Source organism: Onychostruthus taczanowskii, unplaced genomic scaffold (genome assembly GCF_017590055.1).
Source record: "Onychostruthus taczanowskii isolate IOZ18803 unplaced genomic scaffold, ASM1759005v1 scaffold25, whole genome shotgun sequence".
Lineage (NCBI taxonomy): Eukaryota > Metazoa > Chordata > Aves > Passeriformes > Passeridae > Onychostruthus > Onychostruthus taczanowskii.
Genome location: NW_024499796.1, coordinates 2,152,687 through 2,174,921, shown reverse-complemented (window position 1 = coordinate 2,174,921; position 22,235 = coordinate 2,152,687). Strand labels below are relative to the sequence as shown.

Here is a 22,235-nt window from a genome sequence, read left to right as displayed (position 1 = left end):
ACTTCTTTACCTTCTTTCTTCACCTTCTTCTTCATAAGATTAAGCAGTATTGTGTCAAAAAAATTCACATTACAAAACACAGTTAACTATTGAGTAAAAAATAAAAATAATTTAAGTATTTAAGTAATAATTTAAGTATAATTTCTTAATTAGACAGTTTATCCTTAAAAGACCTTGTAAAAAAAGAGATACAACTCCATTTTGTAGTATACAAAATACTATAGAGCCCACAACTTACAAAACTATAACCTAAATAAAAACCAATAAACATCTAACTCCAAACAAAAAATACAGCCTCACAATTTAATCCTGACTTTAAGGGGAAAAAAAAAAATCAACAACTTACTGCCCTCCAAAGAGCTGCATCCCCAGCAGAGCAAAGACCACGATGAACAGGAAGAGGAGGAAAAGCAAACTGATGATGGACTTCATGGAGTTCAGCAAGGAGACCACCAGATTCCTCAGGGAATTCCAGTACCTGCATTGGATCAGGGGAGACATGAGTGGGGAAGAGCCTTTGGGGAGAAATTAATAGGAATTTATTTCCCATGTGTCTCAGGTGTAGCTGGGTGTGTGTTCTATCCCCATCTGTCAGAGCTGGGGCAGTTCTCCTCCCATATCTTTGCCTGAGAGCCCCTTAATTTGAAAACTGTAATAATTCAGAAGGAGGAGGCTTACATTTTCCATTTCAGGGGACGCTCCTGCCTTCCTTAGCAGACACCTGTCTTTCCACTTAGGCACTGGGATAATGCAGGATTCCCCCTGGGAGCTGCAGGGACCTGGCTCTGGTCATGTAATGAACTCAATTCTGTTGTGTGGGGTGAAAAATCCACTTAATTAGGGCAGGGGAACTTCAGCATCAGTGGTTTGAGAGTGTCATTTGCTGTCCTGAGAAGGGGTGGAGCCCTCAGCTTGGTTTTGTGTCTCTTCTCGAACAAGCAATAACAAGAGGGAACAGCCTCAAACTGTCCCAGGCAGGTTTACATGGTGTACTGGGAAAAATTTCTTCATTAAAAGGGTTGTCAAGCCCTGGCCAGGCTGCTCAGGCAATGGTGGCCTCTCCATCTCTGCAGATGTGGCACTTGGAGACATGGATGAGTGGTGGCCATGGAAAGTGGTTGGACACGATGGGCTTGAAGGTCTTTTCCAAACTAAATAATTCCATGTTTCATCCCTTTATCATGCTGACTGCAATAAGTGGTCAGAACCCACAAAAATAAAATTGTAACTTGCAAAAATATCCAAAATATTTACAAAATCAGCAAGGGCAGATCTCAGCAGCTCTGGTAAAATGAACTGGTAAAAATTGCTCTGAATTTGCTGCAAACCCAGGAGTTTCCCACACATAAATCAGTGCAAAGGTAAAGCACAGTGGCATTTTTGGTGTAGGTACCCACCTTTCTTGCTGGACCTTTATTTAAAGTAAATGTAAAGTTTCCACCCCATTTTTACCAGAACACAACAAATGACCTAGTACGACACACAAACCTGGGATCCAAATAATAATAATTAGCAATAAACAATTAGCAGGTACAAATCAGCCCCACAGAGCTACAAAACTCATTCCTGGTTACTTCAAATAACTGTTTTGCTCAGATTTTCTCTATCTATTTAAGGTGGTTGGGGTACTTTTGGAGGGAGGGGCTGTCCCTCCTCCTGTTACTTCAAGCTAGGAAGAATTCAGGGAGTGATGGAAACAAGGGAGCACTGAAGAGGTAACAGCGTAAAAAACAAGGTGGAAAACAACAGCAGGAGCACCTAAATTTGTCATAAATTTCCACAACACTCCTGCAGAAGCCTCTCAGCTTTCCAGGAGAAAAATCCTGGGCAACGGGATTTTTCCAGAGAATGTGAATGCCACATGTGAGTGCCAAGGCAGCTGCACTTACTTGGTCACTTTGAAGATCCTCAGCAGCCGCAGGGCGCGCAGGACGCTGATACCAAAGGAGGTTCCCGGCTTCACTGCAGCCCAGATGACCTCAAAAATACTGCCCACGATCACCTGCAGGGAGAGATCACCTCAGAGAGGGCACAGCTGCTGCTCAGCTCCCTGGGGTGCTCAGCAGAGTTCAGGCTGCTCAGGAGAATCCTAAATTAGCCAGGAGAACTGGCAAACCTCACCCCAGCTATCTCCATAGCCAGGAGGAGAACACTCTGTGATTTATAGACAGAGAGGAGCTTGTTGCTTTCTTCTCTAGTAATCAAGCTACCTTAAAATACCTTTTTTTTTTTTTTTTTTGAAGGACACTCTGATTTTTAATTAGATATTTTTAATGCTGGCTCAACTGCAAATGCCAGGAGTTGATGGGATTCAGAAAGAAAATAAAACTTGGGGTTTTTACCACAGAATACAAGTGATAACCTGAGATTTTTTGTTTTAAACAAGCTCAAAACCAAAGCAATAAAGGACATTCTCCTGTCAGCCCACTATCATTCCTTTTCCCACCCCACACAACCTGCAGAGGTGCAGGAGGGATCTGCCCCATCCTCTCCTTCCATCAGAAGGACTGAAACTCCTCATCTGCAGCAGAACAGCAGCTCTCAGTAACATCTACCAGAAACTTCTGGCAGCTGAGAGTCTTTAGGAGAGCAATTAAAGCAATAATTATTATGAGATCCTGCAAAGCCTCTGGCACAGACATCCCATCATCTGCCTGGTTGTCAGCCTTGGGGTGCTGAAAAAATAGTCCCAAATCAAGGTGGGTTTTTCAAGTTTTGTTTTTCTGGTTGGTTTAAGGATGGCAGAGAATTCACCTCAAGAAAGGAAAAAAATCTTCTCGAGAATCCTTCACTGGGAAAAGGACAAACAGTGATGGGTTCAGCACAGCTGGGAAGGACAATTAAACCCTAACAGGTTTCTGCAGAGTTAATTGGGTCAAGCAGGCATTTCCCTGCCAATTGCTGGCATAATTCACATTAATCCAACATTTCTGAGCTCCCACTGCCCCTGGGCTCTAGCTGGGCACAGCACACCATAAATACCAGTTTAGAACTGGTTATCACCAGAGCCCAGCAGGTTTGTGCACTGGGAAGGATAAATGGGGGCAGCAGCACTGGGAACCCCTTTGTTACAAAAGGTTCAGGAGAATCCTAAATTGGCCAGAACTGAACAAACCTCACCCAAACTTTCTCCATAGCCAGGAGGAGAACGCTGTGATTTATAGACAGAGAGAAGCTTGTTGCTTTCTGCTCTAGTAATCAAACTACCTTAAAATATCTTGTTTTGAAGGACACTAAATTTTAATTAGAACTTTTTAATGCTGGCTCAACTGGAAATGCCAACAGTTCTTTCTCCCACCCTTTTACACCAAAAACTTGGATGTCTCTAAAAATTCCATTACTGCTTGCGTTGTCCTGCAACACACAATGTGCCCTAAGCTTCCAGAAAATACAGAGTGAAAGGGAATTCCACAGTAGTTGATAATTCCACTGTCTGCCATCTGAAGAAGAAGGAACTAAAACTTCTCTCCCACCATTGGGAATCCTTCATTGTCTCAGGTATAGCTGGACATTTTCCATTTCAAGGAATTCTCCTGCCTTCCTTAGCAGACACCTGTCTTATCAAGCCCAGGCACTCATGAATCAGCAAAAACCTTTCCTCAGCCCCTGTACACGGCAGTGATAACTCATTTTCCTCAGCAGCTCCTCCTGGGAGCCTGGTTCCCACCAGACTGGTGCTCCCCAGGCAGATGTTGCTCTGGTTTGTTGTTTCACCCTTTGAGCTTGCACGGCTCCATCTCGATGGTTTGTCAGACAAAACTGGGTACAGAGCTCTGTGATGTTCCAGGGCTGAACTCATTCTGGGGGCTGGAAGGTGGGTGAGGGAGGGAAAAACACAGACAGAAGGAGGATCCCTATGGATTCTCTGAAGGAGGAGGAATTAGCAACAGATCAACAGCTTTCCCTCCTGGGAAACCCTCGGCAGAGCTCCCTGCCAGGGCTGCACAGCCCACAAGGCTCAGACACCTCCTAAGTGCAGCTTTTGCCTTGTGCACACTCCTAAATCACCAGTCCCTGTCAAGCTCTCGTTGTGGAAGGAGCATCCTGGATTTGGGGATCCACGGAAATTGGCAGCCAGGCTGGGGGGCAGCTCAGAGCCCACCCAGCGCAGGGCACCCTTGTGCTGCCCAAGGTGGATCCACTGAGGCCTTTAATAAATCCCTGCGTTATTCTTTAGCTCTGTCCAGTCTCTGTTCTCAGGCAGCCTGCACAAGGTATCAGTGACACCCCTAAAGAACAATTTATGGACGGTTTAGGTCTGGGCACTGTCCCTTAGGCTGTGCAGGGCAACCCATCCCAACCCTCTGAGCCACCATGATAGCATAGGGATAAAATGTTTCTAAAATCATGGGATATTCGGGGGCGGGGGGGGAGGGGGCATTGGAAAGAAAGGTTGGGCCTGGTAGGCCCTGGGAAAATGTTAGGCTTTACTGGATCATGCAAAACTGCACCTGTATAATCATTTAATGGCTATGATAAATTATATGATTGTTAGATGCAATGATTGTTTGGTAATTGGATATAATTATTGTTTAATTGTAAGAAAAATAATGAGAAACTATGTTTGGGGGGTTTGATGGAAATTACAAAATCCATGCTCGGATGAAATCAGTGTATACAATAGAACAATAAAAGTTTAATAATTAATATGTAGTTATATAATGATAAGGGTATAAAAACATGTTCATCCTGAACCCATGTCAGAGTCAGATTTGGGTCTGTGCCCCTGACGCTCAGAGCTCTTCAATAAAAGCACCTGCATCTAATCATTCTGTGATTATGTGTTTCTGAACACTAACAGCCACAGCTGCCAGGACGCCCCAAAACCAGAGCCCCAAATTTGGGACAGCCTTGTGCAACACCTTGGGGTGCTGGACACAGGTGAGTGATTTAATCTCAATTTCTGTTTACTCTGAGTTTTGCTGCTGTCATGGCCAATAAAGAGAATAAATCTCTACTCAGAGTCTTGGATTTAGGAGCGTCACTCACTGAAAGTGACAACAGCTCCTCCTCCCTTGTGGGAGCAGAGGAATTTGGCTTCATGGAGGAAGAGTCACCCCCAGCATTTTGGCAGATAAAAGCTAGAAACAGCAGCCTGAATGTCAGAGCAGGGCTGGGTGAGGAGTGCAGTGACCTGAGCCCCTCTCCCTGTGCCTGGATCTGAAGCTCCATATCTGGGTTGTTAGAACAGCCTCAGTCCTGCTCAGCCCACTGCAGATAAGAGAGGCCAGTTCTCCTCTGAGCACAGATTACAGCTAATAGCTTTAATGAATAAATTAACATCCACACGCCAGGCTCTTTGTCAGGTGGAGCCAAACCCAGCCCTGCTATTCACACAGAGCTGCAGTTTGAGCCTGGATTTCTGCACTGCCAGAATTTGCATTATTGCCCTGCTGTCACCTCATCAGGTGTTTGCTGCTCCTGGTGATGTCTGCAAAGCTCTGCCCGTGTGACTCCAGGTGAAGGCTCTCAGTGGGTGACATGAGCAGGAAGATGTGTGGGGTTTTTTTGTCTTTCAATCAGCTCATTGCAATGGGAGGGACAGAACCTGCCGGCAATCAGAGCACTCCGGGGTGCTGATGCTGCCAACAGCCCGGGGCTGGAGGAAATGAAATCCCCCGGCTGTCACTTCCCTTCCAAAAGGAGGATAACGAGGGAAGCTTAATGCATTTCACTGCTAATTTAGACAGAGACTGCTCCTCCCAGGAGCACTTCCCGTGGATTTCCATGCTCATCCTTAAACGCCCAGCACCTGAATGACAGGAGAGACACCTGCTCATCACAGGGAGGCTTTTCAAGGACATGGAGTGACAGGATGGAGGGCAGGGTTGGATGGGATACTTGGGAAGGAATTCTTCCCTGTCAGGGTGGGGAGGGGTTGGAATGGAATTCCCAGAGCAGCTGTGGCTGCCCCTGGATCCCTGTCAGTGCCCAAGGCCAGGCTGGACATTGCAGTTGGGGCAGCCTGGGACAGTGGCAGGCGTCCCTGTCGTGGCAGAGGGTTGGAATTAGATGATTTTAACCACCCCAAACCATGCCATGATTTATTCACCTTCCTGGACATTACTCACCCCAAAGTCAAAGCAGTTGAATGAAGAGTGGAAGTAATTCCTTGGCCCCAGCCCATACATCTTCAAAGACATCTCAGTGAGGAACAGCCCCAGGAAAACAAACTCTGCAAAATCTGGAAACAGGAGAAGAGATTAAATTAATCCGTGAGCCCTTGGTGGGCAGAGTTCTTCATGTGGGGAGCTTTTTGTTCCTTTTCTCACAGCACCAAGGGGCTGCTGGCAGAAGGAAATCCCTCTGCAATGGCAAACAGGAGCCAGGCAGAGTTTGGCACAGTTTTCTCTGTGTGTCCATGAGCTGTGTGAAGGCAATGCTCACCTGTGCTCTTGGGTGGGGGAAGGAGCATTAAATAACATCCTCATTGTCTCTGTAAAGGGATTTCAAAGGAAAGCCCTGGATCTAATATTTTTAAAGGTCACATTTAATTGCAAAGATGTTTTGGGACTTCTGTACTTGCAAGAGATGGAAACTTTTGGGTGTGGGGTGTAAGTTTCTGTACCATCCTCTGATGATAAAAATACCTTTCTACCCAACAGAAGTGCTGACTCTGAGGGCTCGTATTCAGAGGTGTTGTGTCTCCTGTTACCACATTTATTTTTATTATGCCTTTATAGCCCTGTAATTATGGAAAAGCCCCTTCTGTTTCCTTTTCCTTCACATATCACAGGCTGGGAAGCTTTTGATGGCAAAATTTATCACCTATGATGAAACAAAGGGCAGAAGGAACAGACCTGGAGGCTTCAATTTCCACATCAAGTTTTGAGAACTTGAAGCTACAGCAAACACTGCCTTTGGCATTTTAAGTTTGGATCTGGAGGCCAATAACCAAGAGCAAGAGTGAAATGTTAAAAACAAAACAAAACAAAACAAAAAAAAAAAAAAAAAAGCAAAAACCACCTACACTACCAAGAAAAACCAAACAGCAGAAGGCAAAGCTCTCTCTCTGGAGAAAAGATGAGGAAAAGAATCAAACCTCAAAAGGTGGGGATTAATCACCTTGTTTAGTGCAGCACAGGAGGTTCCCAGAGGCTGCAGCAGAACAGATGCTACAAGACAGTCTCCTGTAATTTCAATTCTATGATTCCAGGAATGATAAAAAGGAGATGGTGCCAAACTTTATGCAGAGGTGTACAGAGACAGAAGAGGGGCAACAGATACAAGGAAAATTTCAGCAGGATGATCCTGGATTCCAGGTGCTTTGCACTCTGGGGCAGTTCCCATCTCTGCTCTGGGACAGGGACAGGAGCCAGGGAAAGGCTGGAGCTGGGCCAGGGCAGCTCAGACTGGAGAACGAGAGAACACAGTCTCCAAGGGAAATACAGGTTGGATATTAGGAAGAAGTTTTTCACACAAAGAGTGATAAAGTTCTGGAATGGCTGCCCAGGGAGGTGGTGCAGTCCCCATCCCTGGGTGTGTTTAACAAAGCCTGGATGTGGCAACTGGGTGCCAGGGTTCAGTTGAGGGGTTGGGGCTGGGTTGGACTCGATGGTCTTGAAGGTCTCTTCCAACCCAGTGAATTCACAGATCCTGTGAATTCTGTGAGATCAGGGCAAGGTTCTTCCCCCAGAGGGTGCTGGCACTGCCCAGGCTCCCCAGGGAATGGGCACGGCCCCGAGGCTGCCAGAGCTCCAGGAGCCTTTGGACAGCGCTGCCAGGGATGCCCAGGGTGGGCTTGTTGGGGGGGCTGGGCAGGGACAGGGGCTGGGCTGGATGGTCCTTGGGGATCCCCTCCAGCTCAGGAGATTCCATGATTCCACCATGCTCTGACCTACTGCAATCTGCAGCTTCAGCTGAGCGTGGGGAGAGATTTTCATTCTGCCTTGGATTTCCATTCCCAGCCCTGCACATCCATAGGGAGTGAGCAGAGCTGGCCCAGGGCCATTCTGGGTGCTTTTGGAAATGCCTTGAAAAACACAGCTTCAATTACTCAAAAATAAAAATGGGGTTTTAAATTTTAAATTTTATATTTTAAATGAAAGCCAGTCATGGAACACTATGAGCATAAAGTTCCCTAAAATCCAGGAAGCAATAATGAGATGAGAGAGGCTTTATTAACACCTTAGCGAGGAGCCTGCAAGGACACCTGTGCCAACATTTGCAAAAGGGGAGGAAATTTCAGGCGAGCATTAATTATCCCACGTGACCTGCTCTCCTTGAAAACAGCAGCAAGATCATTAAAGGAGACTCTCAAGGGCAACATGTTCCCAGCTGAGGAATAAGATGACAAAATCTGAGACCCACAGCCTTTTTCCCAGGAAGAGGCAGATCCACCCTCTGGATCTCAGGGCATAGGAGCAGCACAACTCCCTCTCACCTTGAGCTTGGAACTTTTGAGGAGAAGCCTCTTCACACCTGACCAAGCTGCAACTTTTCTCTCCTTTCTCACAGGAGATGCAAGGACTCAGTGAGGAAACTCTGCCTCTAGCACCAAGGATCCCAGAGTAAGGAGAAATCCATAATTGTGCTGGGAATCCATCTGACCTTCCATCTGCTCTGGTGAGGACCCACCTGCAGGGCTGCCTCCAGCTCTGGGACCAGCAGGAGGACCTGGAGCTGCTGGAACGAGTCACAGAATTCACAGAATCCCTGGGTTGGAAGAGACCTTCAAGATCATCGAATCCAACCCAGCCCCAACCCCTCAACTAAACCCTGGCGCCCAGTGCCACATCCAGGTTTTGTTAAACACACCCAGGGATGGGGACTCCACCACCTCCCTGGGCAGCCATCCCAGAACTTTATCACACCTGGAGCTGCTGGAACGAGTCACAGAATTCACAGAATCCCTGGGTTGGAAGAGACCTTCAAGATCATCGAATCCAACCCAGCCCCAACCCCTCAACTAAACCCTGGCGCCCAGTGCCACATCCAGGTTTTGTTAAACACACCCAGGGATGGGGACTCCACCACCTCCCTGGGCAGCCATCCCAGAACTTTATCACTCTTTCTGTGAAAAACTTCTTCCTAATTATCAAACCTAAATTTCCCTTGGCCCAGCTTGAGGCTGTGTGCTCTGGTTGTGTCAGTGCTGCCTGGAGAAAGAGCCCAGCCCCAGCTGAGCACAGGCACCTTTCAGGAGCTGTGCAGAGTGATGAGGGCACCCCTGAGTCCAGAGATGCTGGATATGCTCCAGGGCTGGAGCCCTCTGCTCCTGGAGAGGAGAAGGCTCCAGGGAAAGCTCAGGGTCCCTTCCATGGCCTAAATGGGCTCCAGGAGAGCTGGAGAGGGACTCTGGTGTCACACTCAGCAGGTGGTCCTGACTGGCATGACTTCCAGGTGCAGGGTCCTTATCCCAAGGATTGATATCCATCCAATGCTGTGAAAGCTCATTAAATCAGCTGATAAAATAATAGGGAGAGGTTGTGGATGCACAAGGAAGCAATGGGATGTACAGCCCCCAGATATGTCATATCTCTAGCAGGGAGATTCTCATCCCCTTATCTCTGCCCCAGCCTCACATGTCCCAGTCACACCTCAGGTGGCCCCCAGATTCTTCCAAAGAACAACAAAAATCCTCAGCAGTGTTTTTTAACTGCAAATTTGCAACAACAGACCTCAGGACACTTTGCCAAGACAATTAACATCATCCCAAAGTGGCAAAAAAGGAGGAAGGAGCAAGGATTAATGTTCAGTCACCGCTCCAGCAGAGGCTGAACACACCCTGGGTATCACCAGTGCAAAGAGTCACCATCAGGCTGACACATCCTGCAAACACACATGCAAATCCACGTGCAAATCCAGAATATCCCCCAAGAAAAAAAGCTAGAAAGTGGCAAGAGAGAATCAAGAAATAGTTAATTCTATATTAAAAATAAATAAATAACTAAAGCCAAGAACTGTTGAAAACTCAGCATCTAGAAACCAACTGCCTGCTGCTGCTCTTGCCAGAGCCACCCTTGGCCTTTCCCAGCTGAAGAATTCCAGAGCAGAGCCCAGAACTGGCATCAAGAGCTGTGTCCCAGCAGGTACCAGATGATACAAATCAGAGCCCAGAGAGGCTGGGATGGAGGGAAGTGGAATGCAGACCCTGAACTCCTCAGGCAGAAGGAATTGGCTCCATGCAGAGGCTGCTGCATCCAACACACGATTCCTTCTGAGAAGGTCCTGCCTAAATAATTGAAAATGCAATTTTGTTGTTTGGGCCTCCTGGTATTCAAACCTCACCTAATTTCATTTGCCTTACTCAAAAGCATTTTGTGATGTGATTTAAGGAGGAAAGGTTTGATACAAACACTCTTATTTCATTTCCAAGCTGTGCTGTTGGCAAAGGCCATGCAAGTATCCCTTCACCCTACACCTTTGAATTAGGTTCCTAATTAGAGTTACCAGCTCCTTTTTGTCAATAATTTATGGATTAATTCCATTTCTGCCCCACTCCAAGTCCAATGGCATCAGAAGCAGGTGCTGAGCCTGACACTTCCCTCTCCTCACTCTCCTCTCACATTAAACCAAGCAGGAGAACCTCAGCAGGGCAAAACTTCCCCCTTTTTGCCCAAGCAGATGTGAAATGCTCAGAAATGTGAAAGGCAGAAATAAATATGCTCCAGAAAGCCTTTTCCTTGCAAATGCTGCATATTGGTATCCAGAGGGAGCTGGGTTTTGACTTCAAAGGCAACAACAGCACCAAAAAAAGGCCAAATTGCCCCAAACAGGTGGTTCAGCACTGGGCAGGCTCTCAGGCCATAAAGGCTCAAATGCTGTGCTCAAACACTGGATTTATCAAAAGGAGACATTGTGCATTTGGGGCTCAGACCTACACACATTAAGGAGACAGGAAGGATCCCTGCAGGACTTGCTGGAGAAAGAAAAGAGTTTCGGGAAGGGCAGCCCTGAGTGAAACTTGAGTGACCTAGTGCTGAAACCATCCCACAGTCCCTAAAATCCACCCCACAGTGCCTAAAAACCATCCCACAGTCCCTAAAATCCATCCCACAGTCCCTAAAAACCATCCCACAGTCCCTAAAATCCATCCCACAGTCCCTAAAAACCATCCCACAGTCCCTAAAATCCATCCCACAGTCCCCAAAACCCATCCTACAGTCCCTAAAACCATCCCACAGTCCCCAAAACCCATCCCACAGTGCCTAAAAACCATCCCACAGTCCCTAAAATCCATCCCACAGTTTCCAAAACCCATCCCACAGACCCAGAGACCTCTGGTCCCCATCTCACCCCACAGCTTTAGCCAGAGGAAGAGGAGCCCACTCCCAGCCCCATTCCTGGGGCCTCCTGCCCTGCAGCAATGCCTGCAGCTACTCCCACAGGATGGATTTTAGGGTCTGTGGGATGGGTTTTGGGGACTGTGGGATGGTTTTAGGGGCTGTGGAGAGGAGGTTTCAGCACTGGGTCACTGCAGCTTCACTCAGGGCTGCCCTTCCCAAAGGCACAGCCGTGGTCACTCTGCACCTCCACGGTGTCTCCAGCATGGATTTTGAGGGGCCCTCAGTTGAAAATTCATCTTTGCTGCTACCAGACCTCAGTGCTGCCATTCCAGAGCTGGTTTCTGACAGAAATCTCTTCTTTCTCAGAATACTGGCTGTGGTGGAAAGGAGCGTGAAGAGATGACAATGAAATAATGAAACAGATGCATGAAATATATTCTTTTATAGGCAACTGCAGCTTATTTAACCAAAGTTCTGTGTGCTTCACTGAGCAGTGTCCATCTGCAGCATGAGAGAAATCCTATTTGGCCCTGGAGTCCTTTCCACACAGAGCAGGAGGATCTCTGATTGAATTTGAGGATAATTACAGGGGCATGAAGTACGGCCTGTTATTAATCATACTACAAGAATTCAAAGAATTCCTCATCAGTGCTTTCAATAAGGCTAAAGAAATCCCAAGCCTCTCTGCAAAGCTCCTGCAGTCCTTTTTGCAAAGCAGTTGTAGAGATATGGAGCATCAAGCAGAGAAAGCTAATCAGAACAATTCAAAACAGAAAAGTTAAAAGAAAAGACCAAGGGAAGAATAAATCAATGCAGACCTGTAGGCTTTTACCAACTGTTCTTTAAGTAAAATTAATTTGTAATGTAATTAAACTTCTCCCCAGAGGGACAGGTATAATTGAATTAGAGGTGTCTGGGTAGAGTTGCAGGGTTTAGCAGATCCTTTCCTGTGCTCCTCTCCTGCTGCTGCAGTTCACAATAAACCTCCTCAGTTCATTCCTGAGCACCTTCCCTGAAACAACATCTTTGGAATTTTTGATTTCTCTCTTGCTCTGCACCTCACCAGCCAGGCCCTGCTCCTCTGCAGTGATGTTCCCTCATCATGGATTAACTTTTAAGCCATTTTTAAACTCTGTCACTCTCCCAGTTAAAGGATTTTGCCAAGTATTTCCAGGAGCTGTTTCAAATCTCCTCGTTCTGCCTCTATCTAATGGATTTGTGCACAAATCTGGGGCAGAATGGGGCTTTCCAGGAGCATTCCTGGAGGGCTCAGCCCCAGCTGGGCTCCTTCCCAGATGTTTGTGCTGCAGAGTTATCCAGGCAGGAGTGAGGGGACACGTCCAGTCTGGGCATCACTGTGACACCAAAACAACCAGCAAAGTCCTTAAGGCACCAAACATTCCCTGCACTCAGTATTCAGTTAGGGATTTGTAGAACTATGAGGATATGAAAACTCTACTGTCCCCCAGGAAAGGGGTAGGAAAATTTGGGTCATCCCCAGTGCACAGCCAGGTGTGAATGCAGTCCCACAGCTCCTCAGCCTGGAATTCAGGAGGATTTGGAGGAATGGGATACTGGGAATTTAAGAGGTTGAACTTGTAGGGCTTTTCAGGACAGTTCTCCAAGGTTCTTTGTTCAAAAATCACGCTACAATAGGTTTCTGCTCGGAGTAATCATCCCCAAATGAGCCAACAGAGCCTCTGCTTCTTCTCTTGGAGAAAACCATCTTAAAAAATAAAACAAACCCCAAAACAAACAAATAAAAACCCCCAAAACTTGTCTGATGTACTTCAGAATTGCCATGATGACCATTCATGGAGAGATTTAGTTGGGATATTGGGCAGGAATTTTTTCCCTAGGAGGGTGGGCAGGCCCTGGCACAGGGTGCCCAGAGCAGCTGTGGCTGCCCCTGGATCCCTGGCAGTGCCCAAGGCCAGGCTGGAGCAGCCTGGGACGGTGGAAGATGTCCCTGCCATGGCAGGGGTGGAATCAGATGGGCTTTGAGGTCCCTTCTAACCCAAACCAGGCTGGGATCTCAGGTTTTTATTTTCAGTGTCACAGCGACCAATCTTGTACCACCCTGTCTAAAAACCCAATGTGGGCATCCACAAAACCTTTCCCTGCTTTTGGATAAACTGCTTTTCTCCGTGACCCATGCTGGGCTGCCCCTCCCCAATGCCAGGGGAGTTTCCAGCAGGGTTCAATATCCCAGAAATATTCAGAACTTCTGGATGAAGGGTGACAGAAATGCTGAGGGGACTGGAGCATCTCTCTTGTAAGGACAAGGCTGAGAGAGCTGGGGCTGTTCAGCCTCCAGAAGAGATGATTGAGAGGAATCCCATCAAAACACCTGAAGGGAGGGCTCAGAGCAGGGCCCAGGCTCTGCTCCAGGGGCCCAGCAATGGGACAGCAGAACAGGCAGGAACTGATCCCAGGAAATTCCACCTGAATCTCAGGAAGAACTTCTTCCCTGTGAGTGAACAAGCAGCTCAGGAGGCTGTGAAGTCTCCTCCCTGGGATATTCCAGAGACAATGCTGTGCCCTGTGCTCTGGGATGGCCCTGCTGGAGCAGGGAGGTGGCACCAGGTGACCCTCTCAGGTCCCTTCCTGCCCCATTCTGGATTTCTTTCAGGGATGGTTTGTGGAGCCCCTGCCCAGGTGTTTCCCCATTGCCAAAGGGCCCTCAGGGCTCCCAGGTAAAGGGCAGTGGGATGGTGCAAAGGCTGGGAGGATGCTGAGAATTTCATCCCCAAGAAATCCCAATTTTTAGTGGTTTTCTGCCTCTTCCATTAAATGTAAGGCAGTGGGACCTCCTCTCCCAGCTCAGTGGGACTCTACACCAAAAAATCCAAGCCTGCTGCCCAAGTGCTCCTGACCTTACTGGGTGTAATGGACAAGTGCAGAGTTCCTGAAATATGGATCCACCTCTAATTCCAACCCATTCCCTACTTTTTGTCTTCAGCTGGGATAGAATGGAAGCCTAATTTGTGGCTTCTGTCTCAGATAAGTTTCCCAGCTGGAGGTGAATAATTCCAAAAGACAGAAGCAGCCCTTCCAGCCCTCACTGGAGCATTAACGAGTTTCTGGCTCATGGATTTCTCCATGTTCCCTTGGAAAAGTCACTGCATAAGGTGCTCCCAAAACTGAGTTTTATAAATCTGTGACCTTTTTTTGAGTTGAAAGACTTCAAGTGTAGGGTTTGTTTCCTAAACATTTAGTCCTAATTCCACAGGAAATCCTAATCCTCAAACTTTTAATTACTCTGCCAATCTAGCTTATTATTTCCTCTGGTAAATGGAGGTAATGAATAAGCAAGAGTGACTTCTCTGTATGGCCTGTCTCTCTTTTCAGTCGAAATCTTGCAAAAAAAAAAAAAAAACTTGAAAGAAATTTCTGTCCTTATTATACATCTCTCATTAGAGCTCCATTACCAGGTGGCATTAAATATTTCAACAAATATTAATAAGGAGCTTTTGATGTCAGAGCAGTCAGTATTCCTGACCTCTTAGGTCTAGTAAAAAAAAACTTCAAAAGTTTGCCTTCCTTGTAATAAGGTAAGACCTGAGGATCAGAGGCAAGAAATATTTAAGTATCTAATTTATAGAGAAATCAAGGCAAATTAGGTAGATAAGGATCTTTAAAGATCTAAGCCAACACTGTTAGACTGTTGGAAATATTCAAGGTTTTTTTCCCAGTCTTCTGTTTGGTTTTTTCAAAAGTTTTATTTAAATTTTCATCTGGTCAAGTGCTGAACAACAGATTTTTTCCTGGCCATTTTATAGGGTCAGAAATGGCCAAAGGAATGGCTTTGTCTTCCAGGAACAAACCTCATCCCATCCCTTCAGAAGGAAAAATTTGCGCTATCAGCATGAGGAATTTCTAGGAGTTTTCCAGCTCTAGGAATCCCCGCCTCCAAACTTCATTAAAATAAACAAAAAAGCCCCATCCCTCACCTTCCACATTTTTTTCTAAACCAAGCTTTGTCAGCAAGTCTGTGACCTCAGGGAGACACCATTTCTTATTCATCAAAGCAATTTAAAAACCCAAAACTCATATTTCAAAAGCACTTCTAGACTCTCTGAGCTAAACCAGGTGACCACAGGAACCAGCTAAAATAAAATCCTTTCACAAATACAGGATAATCTTCCCTCTGGGAGTATTTCTGTCACTTAATGTCACAGGAGGGCACCGTGACACCCATCCCATGTCATCACACCCCGTCAGGAGGGCATGGAACCAAAAAAGAGCTGTAAAGTTGAAACCTTTTAAAGGCTCTGGCAGGAATCACAGGCCATGTGGAGGCTCAGTGCCTGATTCTATAAGCACTGGCAGGATTTTTATCTCACAGGCCATTCCAGCTGCTGGTACTCCAGGAATGTCAGAGCTGGCAGAGCTCTGAGTGTGTCCCCAACAGCAATCACCCACCGCTGCAGATCAGCTGCAAAGTGACACTAACTTGCATTCTCTGGACACAGGTTAGCCAGAGAATCCTGCTGTTCCCAGGCATCATTCCCCTTCCTTTTGGGCATCCAGCTTGGGGACAATTCCTCCTCCTGCCCTGCTCCAGGAAAATTCCTCCTGCCCTGTTCCAGGCTTTACACCTGACTGAATCTCAACTTTGCAATAACCTTTAGGATAACATTTCTCTCTCAGACTAATACCCTGGTGGATTTTTTCTGAATTGTGTGATTCAATAATTTGAAATATGATTTTGAAAGAGAATTGGGATTGTTCAGTCTGGAGAAGGGAAGCTTTGAGATGACATAAATGTGGCCTTCCAGAACCTGAAGGGGCTGTCAGGAAAGGTAAAGAGAGACAATTTACTAGGGCCTGGAGTGCCAGGACAAGGGGAATGGTTTCCCACTGCCAGAGGGCAGAGTTAGATGGGATATTGGGAAGGAACTCTTCCCTGTGAGGATAGGGATTGGAATGGAATTCCCAGAGAAGCTGTGGCTGCCCCTGGATCCCTGGAAGAGTCCAAGGCCAAGCTGGACAGGGACTAGCAGAAGGTATCCCTGCACAGGGGGTAGAATAAGCTGAGCTTTAAGTTCCCTTCCAATCCAAACCATTCTGTGATTCCACGAGTGGTGAGTGAGGAGAACCAAGCCTTGAGGGATGCTGATAGCCAGGACATGACCATGGCACTGTGGGATCAGAAACACCAGAGCAGCTGAAGGAACAGGAGTGGCCAATATTCATAGAATTTACAGAGTCACTGGGTTGGAAGAGACCTTCAAGACCATCGAGTCCAACCCAGCCCCAACCCCTCAACTAAACCCTGGCACACAGTGCCACATCCGAAGAGTCCAAGGCCAAGCTGGACAGGGACTAGCAGAAGGTATCCCTGCACAGGGGGTAGAATAAGCTGAGCTTTAAGTTCCCTTCCAATCCAAACCATTCTGTGATTCCACGAGTGGTGAGTGAGGAGAACCAAGCCTTGAGGGATGCTGATAGCCAGGACATGACCATGGCACTGTGGGATCAGAAACATCAGAGCTGCTGAAGGAACAGGAGTGGCCAATATCCATAGAATTCACAGAGTCACTGGGTTGGAAGAGACCTTCAAGACCATCGAGTCCAACCCAGCCCCAACCCCTCAACTAAACCCTGGCCCCCAGTGCCACATCCAGGCTTTGTTAAACACACCCAGGGATGGGGACTCCACCACCTCCCTGGGCAGCCATTCCAGAACTTTATCACTCTTTCTGTGAAAAACTTTTTGCTAACATCCAACCTGAATTTCCCTTGGTGCAGCTGGAGGCTGTGTGCTCTGGTTCTGCCAGTGCTGCCTGGAGAAAGAGCCCAGCCCCAGCTGAGCACAGGCACCTTTCAGGAGCTGTGCAGAGTGATGAGGGCCCCCCTGAGTCTCCTTTTCTCCAGGGTGAACACCCCCAGCTCCCTGCAGTACTCACAGAGAGCAGTGGTCAGCTTCTCGGGCTGGTCATAGTGCACCATGGCCACACAGAGGGTGTTGAGGGCCACCACGCAGAGCACGACCCAGTAGAAGCTCTGAGCCTTCACCATGCGCCGGATGAAGAAGCGGAACATCTTCTCTTTCCTCCTGAAGTAGGATGAGCTCTCGTTCTTCCCACTCTTCAAACTGGCACGGGCAAAGGGAGACCCTGGGATGGAAAGAAGAGTCACCACAGCCCATCCCCGCAGGGAAAAGGCTGGAGGGGGTTCCTGGGCACACAGAACCTCTCCAAGCACCAGAACAGCTCAGCAGGAAGCTGGGGATGTTGAGAATGGGCTGAGCAAGGGCATCTTGCTTGTAATGAGGGATGAAGGGTGGGCTTTTAAAACTTCATGGGTCAATGCCTAGCTCCACCATCTAAACAGGGCTTCCAAACCTTTGCAGCAATCCTGATTGTCCCAGTTAAACTCATCACTTTTTCCTGGCTGACAGGGGCAGAGCAGCAGGCACAGGGTATTTCTGCCCACGGTGTGGAGCACGTCCTCGTAGAGCTGAGTAGGTGCAAAAGGAAAGCTGGTCCCTGTTTTTCCTGCTCCAAGGATCAGTTACTAGGCAATTGAGTGAATTCTCCTTAATTTACTCTCCAGCTTCAGCTATTTCTTTAGCAGAGGGCCCAACCTGCCTCCGTGCACCAGATTTTGGGCTCAGCCATTCATTTGTCTCAATTCTGCCTCTATCAGCTCCATTTCCACTCTGGGCTGAAACCCTGGCAAAGAGTCAAGGGTTTCAACAATAGGAAGCTGATGGGAGAAATGATTCCTGATGCTAGCCTCTCCCCCTGGGATAGAGGCACTGCTCAGATGAAAAGGCAATCTCCAGCTGATGCTGAGAGAAATCAGGAATAAGAGAATAAATGCATGGACCTCTTGGGGCTCCTCTGCAGCAGCCACGGAAGCTGCTGCAAGCAGGGCAAATGGTGATTGTGCCAGGCTGGCCACTGCCTGTGCCAGTGGTTTGGGACAAGATATCATTGCTGCCCTTCCCCATTCTGGGATGGAGCGTCCCAGCAGGATGAGCAGGACATGTCTTCGTCCTGTCCTGGAGCAGGTGGCTCTCCTGGTCTCAGTGACATGAACAAAGAGCTCTGGCTTCAGCAGCCAAATCTTGAAGTGTGATCACCTCCATGTCAACACTTGGAACAGGTGGGAATCTCACCCAGCCCCATCCTGCCACATCACCCACAGCAGCCAGAGAAAGGATGAGGCATCCAGATGTGACAGCAGCAGGTTCTCCAAGCCTCACAGCCCCACACAAGTGTGATGTTCCCCCATGGAAAGTGAGCTCTCTGCTCCATTTCACATTTCTGGCCATCCACCAGTACTCCAAAAGCAGAGCTGGCCTTGGCCAGGCTTTGAACAAACTCCATGCTGAAAAAATCAGTGTGTACTTCTGTTGGTTTGAAAATCCTGCCTTTGGCAGCTTGGAAGAGAAGAAATCACAGTGCTCCTCCTCTGCTCTGCTTTAAGACAACAAGAAGAACCACAGTTTGGGATTTAGGCTGCTTCATGTCACAGCACTCCTTAGCAGGTACAGAGCTCTTGGATAGCCAAGCCCCTCTGTACTCCCAGACTGGCAAAGGAACAGTGCTGCCCTCTCACTCCTGTCTGCTGATCTTCCAGAAATGCAAAGCAGTGATATTTAAACTGCTCTAACATGGAAAACATCTCCAGGCTTTGGTGTCTGGGAATCAAGGCAGTGCCCAGTGCCTGGTACAGCACAAAGGGTGTGAAACCAGTGGGAGTAGAAAGAAAAGAATAAAAGCTAAGAACAATTGCAGACAACACCCTGGGAAGTGTTTACCACTACAGAGCTTTATACTGCAGTTATAAAGCTCATCAAGGTGCTTGAGTTTGAATTAAAGTGCAACATTTTCAACCAATGGCCAGAGAGAGACCTGGCAGTCTCCCCCACCCTGAGCTGCATCTTCACGTGGCACTCAGGGATTATTTGTTAGTTCTTCCATGCTCCTTCTGCTCCCATCTGAACACATTACAGAAAACCATCCAAAAACCCCTTTTCTCCAAAACAGATCCTTTATGCGTAATTGCCCACGTGATCTGATTGTTTATGCTCTGCATTTCAGCCTCTTCACAAGCCTGCAGAAGTAGCTGCTTAATCCATTCCTTCTTTTCTGCCTCGTTCCATGAATCAAAATCAAAGCCACTTTTCCCAAGTGGGTGAAGCACTCACAGAAGGTGGAAAGCACTGCTGTTATTTTCCCTGCCATATGCTCCCGAGACAGTTCCCAGCTCTACCTCGGATTATTCCCGAGCCCAGATGCTCCATCATCCGTTGCCACCTGAAATGCTGAACTCCAAGATCTGTTGGCATGGCACTGGCTGCCCAGAGCCTGGAGGGACTTGGATTTGGAGGCAAAGATCTCATAATTATTGCAAACGTGAGGAAATATTCCAAGAATGACCATTCCTTGTTATCCATGCAGGGATCCGAGAAAAAAAAACATCAACAAACCAAACCAAAAATGCACACAGGCTGCTGCATTTTTGCCCTTTTTCAGCACCAAACCTCTCCTGGAAGTGGCAGCAGTTTCACCACAAACCCTGCAGCCCAGGGGACTGTGGCAGCTCAGTGCCGGTGTCAGGAACATGCCAAGCCACTCTCATTTTCTGCAACCAACTCTTCCTTTAAAGGGGGAAAAATAAATTCCAGCAGCAGCTGTGATCCCTGAAATCATCAATGCCAACTTTCCAAAGGGCAATTGAGGCACTCATGCTGTGCAACAGCCACGGACACGGATTCTCAAATGTGCTGTTTGTGCTGCTCCTCCTGTGCATCCAGGATTTGCTGCTTCGTGGGGACTGGGCTGCCAAGACATTTCTTTGGAAGATAATGAGAACATCTGCTGCTTCAGCAGCAAAACAGGCTCCAACAACAGGCACGGGGATGAGCAAAGCACCCGACTGCAGAGCAGCAGGAGATGCTCTCCCACGGCTCACAGGGGTTTGGCTCCAGCAGCTCCCTGAGGTGGGTGCTGAGTGCCCAGAGCCTCCCCTGGCAGCCCAGAGCAGCCTCTGCCTCTCCACCTGCAGAACAGGCAGCACCTCCTCAGCCTGAGGATGCCAAATCCACCCCAGCAATGCCCCACAGTGCCCTGCTCTGCACTGGATCTCCAGATCTGGCTTTAAAATCCCTTTAAGATCTTCCTCTAAGACAAGAATGAGAGAATTGAGGCCACTGCCCAGCACTTCTCAGTGACCATTCCTGGAACACCTCAGCTGGGTATTAGTGACCACGGGACTGTGCCCACTTCCTCTCCTCCCTCCAACAGTGTTGTTTGGCAGATTTGGGGTTCATTAGCAGGAATGAGCACGTTCCAAGCAGAATCCTGGGATGGCCAGCCCAGCAGGGACTGTCCCAAGGCTTTGCAGGACTCTCCGAAGGGTGCAGCATGCAAGAGCTGAGGCAGGCAGCGCAGGGAGAGGGTGAAGCCACGGAGCTTTTTGCTTTGGGAAGTCGAGTGGAAATTCATTCTCCTTCAAGAAACTGCAGCTTCTGGAGCAAAGGAGCCTCTCCAGAGGAGGAAACATGACATGGACAGGTTCAGGTGGAGATCGAAACCTCGGGGGATGCGAAGCCAGTACTCACCAACGGAGCAAATGTCTGTGAAATGGTCCTCACCTTCTTCTGCATGAATCAGGTCGTTTTTGCTCTTCTTTATTGCGGCTCTTTTCAACACTGCGTGCAAATTAAAGAGAAAATGCCCCGTGAGGATGCAGAGTGGATTCTCTCTCCCCCTCCCTTCACTCTCCAGGGCCAGCATTTCCTTCCCAATGCCAGCTTAAAGCTCTCCCACCAGGGTACCCTGGAGCAAACCGGACAACCCACAACCCTGCAGGGTCTCTGCACGCCTCAGTGCCAGGGTGCTTCACTCCTTTGCCCTTCCAGCTCCTGAAGGTTTGCCAGGCACAGCTCTGCCCGTTCCACTTCATGCAGCAGATGCAGGAGGGTGGGGGGTCACTGCAGCTGCACTTTCAGCACAGCACAAAGGCTGGGCAGGGACACTGGAGCTTCCTGAGCCGCACGGGGCTGGGAGATGAGTGCTGCCACCCCTGGAACCACCAGTGCTGTTTGCAGAGGGCACCGTGAGGGGCTCAGCGTTTACAGAGCTCGGTTTACCACCCAGCCATGCCTCAAGGAGCAGAAATGCTGCATGGAAAAAGCGGCCACACATCAGTGAGCAGCCTCTCAGAAGCACCCGGTGTGCAATCCCTGCCCTCTGGGGATGTCGGAATTCTTTGAAAACACTTTTTTTCCCCTCCAAAAGCAGCTTTTAGTGGGTAGGACAAACATCACTACATTTACTCCAACAGGGAATGAGAGCTCTGCACTGTCCACCCAGAGCACAGGGGGGTGAGGCAGGAGCACTGAGGACGCTGCTCCCAGGACCACCTACCTGCAGAACCTTGAGAAGTGGCAGAAAAAAAAATCACGTTGGTACAGTTTGGTGACAGCTTCGAGACATACAGTAACTAAAGCAGCACTTTCTATTAGCAGTAAGACACCCCACGGTGTGGTGATACAGACTGGTCCGTGGGCACACACAGCAAAGCCACTCACGCTGCAGAGACTGCCCCGGGGAGGCTCCTCCACAACATCCCCTCACCCTAATTTTCTACAGATTCCTTTCCCACACTGCACGGATTGCCCTGCCCTGACAGAGACGTGGATGCGCTTCCTGCTCCTACGGGCTGTGCTTGAGTCACTTCAAGGGAACACCCAGAGCAGAGGGGAGGATGCTCTGAACCTGTGATCTGGATCCATTGCTTCGCATTGTTTGTGCTCGTGCTGCCCCACCCAGCTCTCGGCTGAGTCCTGAGTCCCAGCAATGCCAGCTCGGGGTGTCTCAGGCTGTGTCTGTACCAGTTCACTCCAGCATGTCCAGGGCCATCCTCAGCACTGGAGCACAACCAGCACTGGGATTAAATTTTTCCAACACTCCCTGGCATGAACTGAGCAGCTTTTTATCTTCTCCCCCAGAAAACTCCTCCGTGTGTTTGGCAGTGAGGTTGTGC

At 48.3% G+C, this 22,235-nt stretch overlaps 1 protein-coding gene across 1 annotated transcript in view; it reads right to left on the bottom strand.

The window, feature by feature from the left end:
* Positions 1-22,235, bottom strand: part of LOC121336980 (voltage-dependent N-type calcium channel subunit alpha-1B-like) — a 289,393-nt gene that overhangs the window by 108,359 nt on the left and 158,799 nt on the right. The window contains 5 exon segments of the mRNA XM_041406692.1: positions 347-478; positions 1,890-2,002; positions 6,072-6,184; positions 17,141-17,350; positions 20,809-20,898. Of these exon segments, the coding sequence (XP_041262626.1) occupies positions 347-478; positions 1,890-2,002; positions 6,072-6,184; positions 17,141-17,350; positions 20,809-20,898 (658 nt within the window).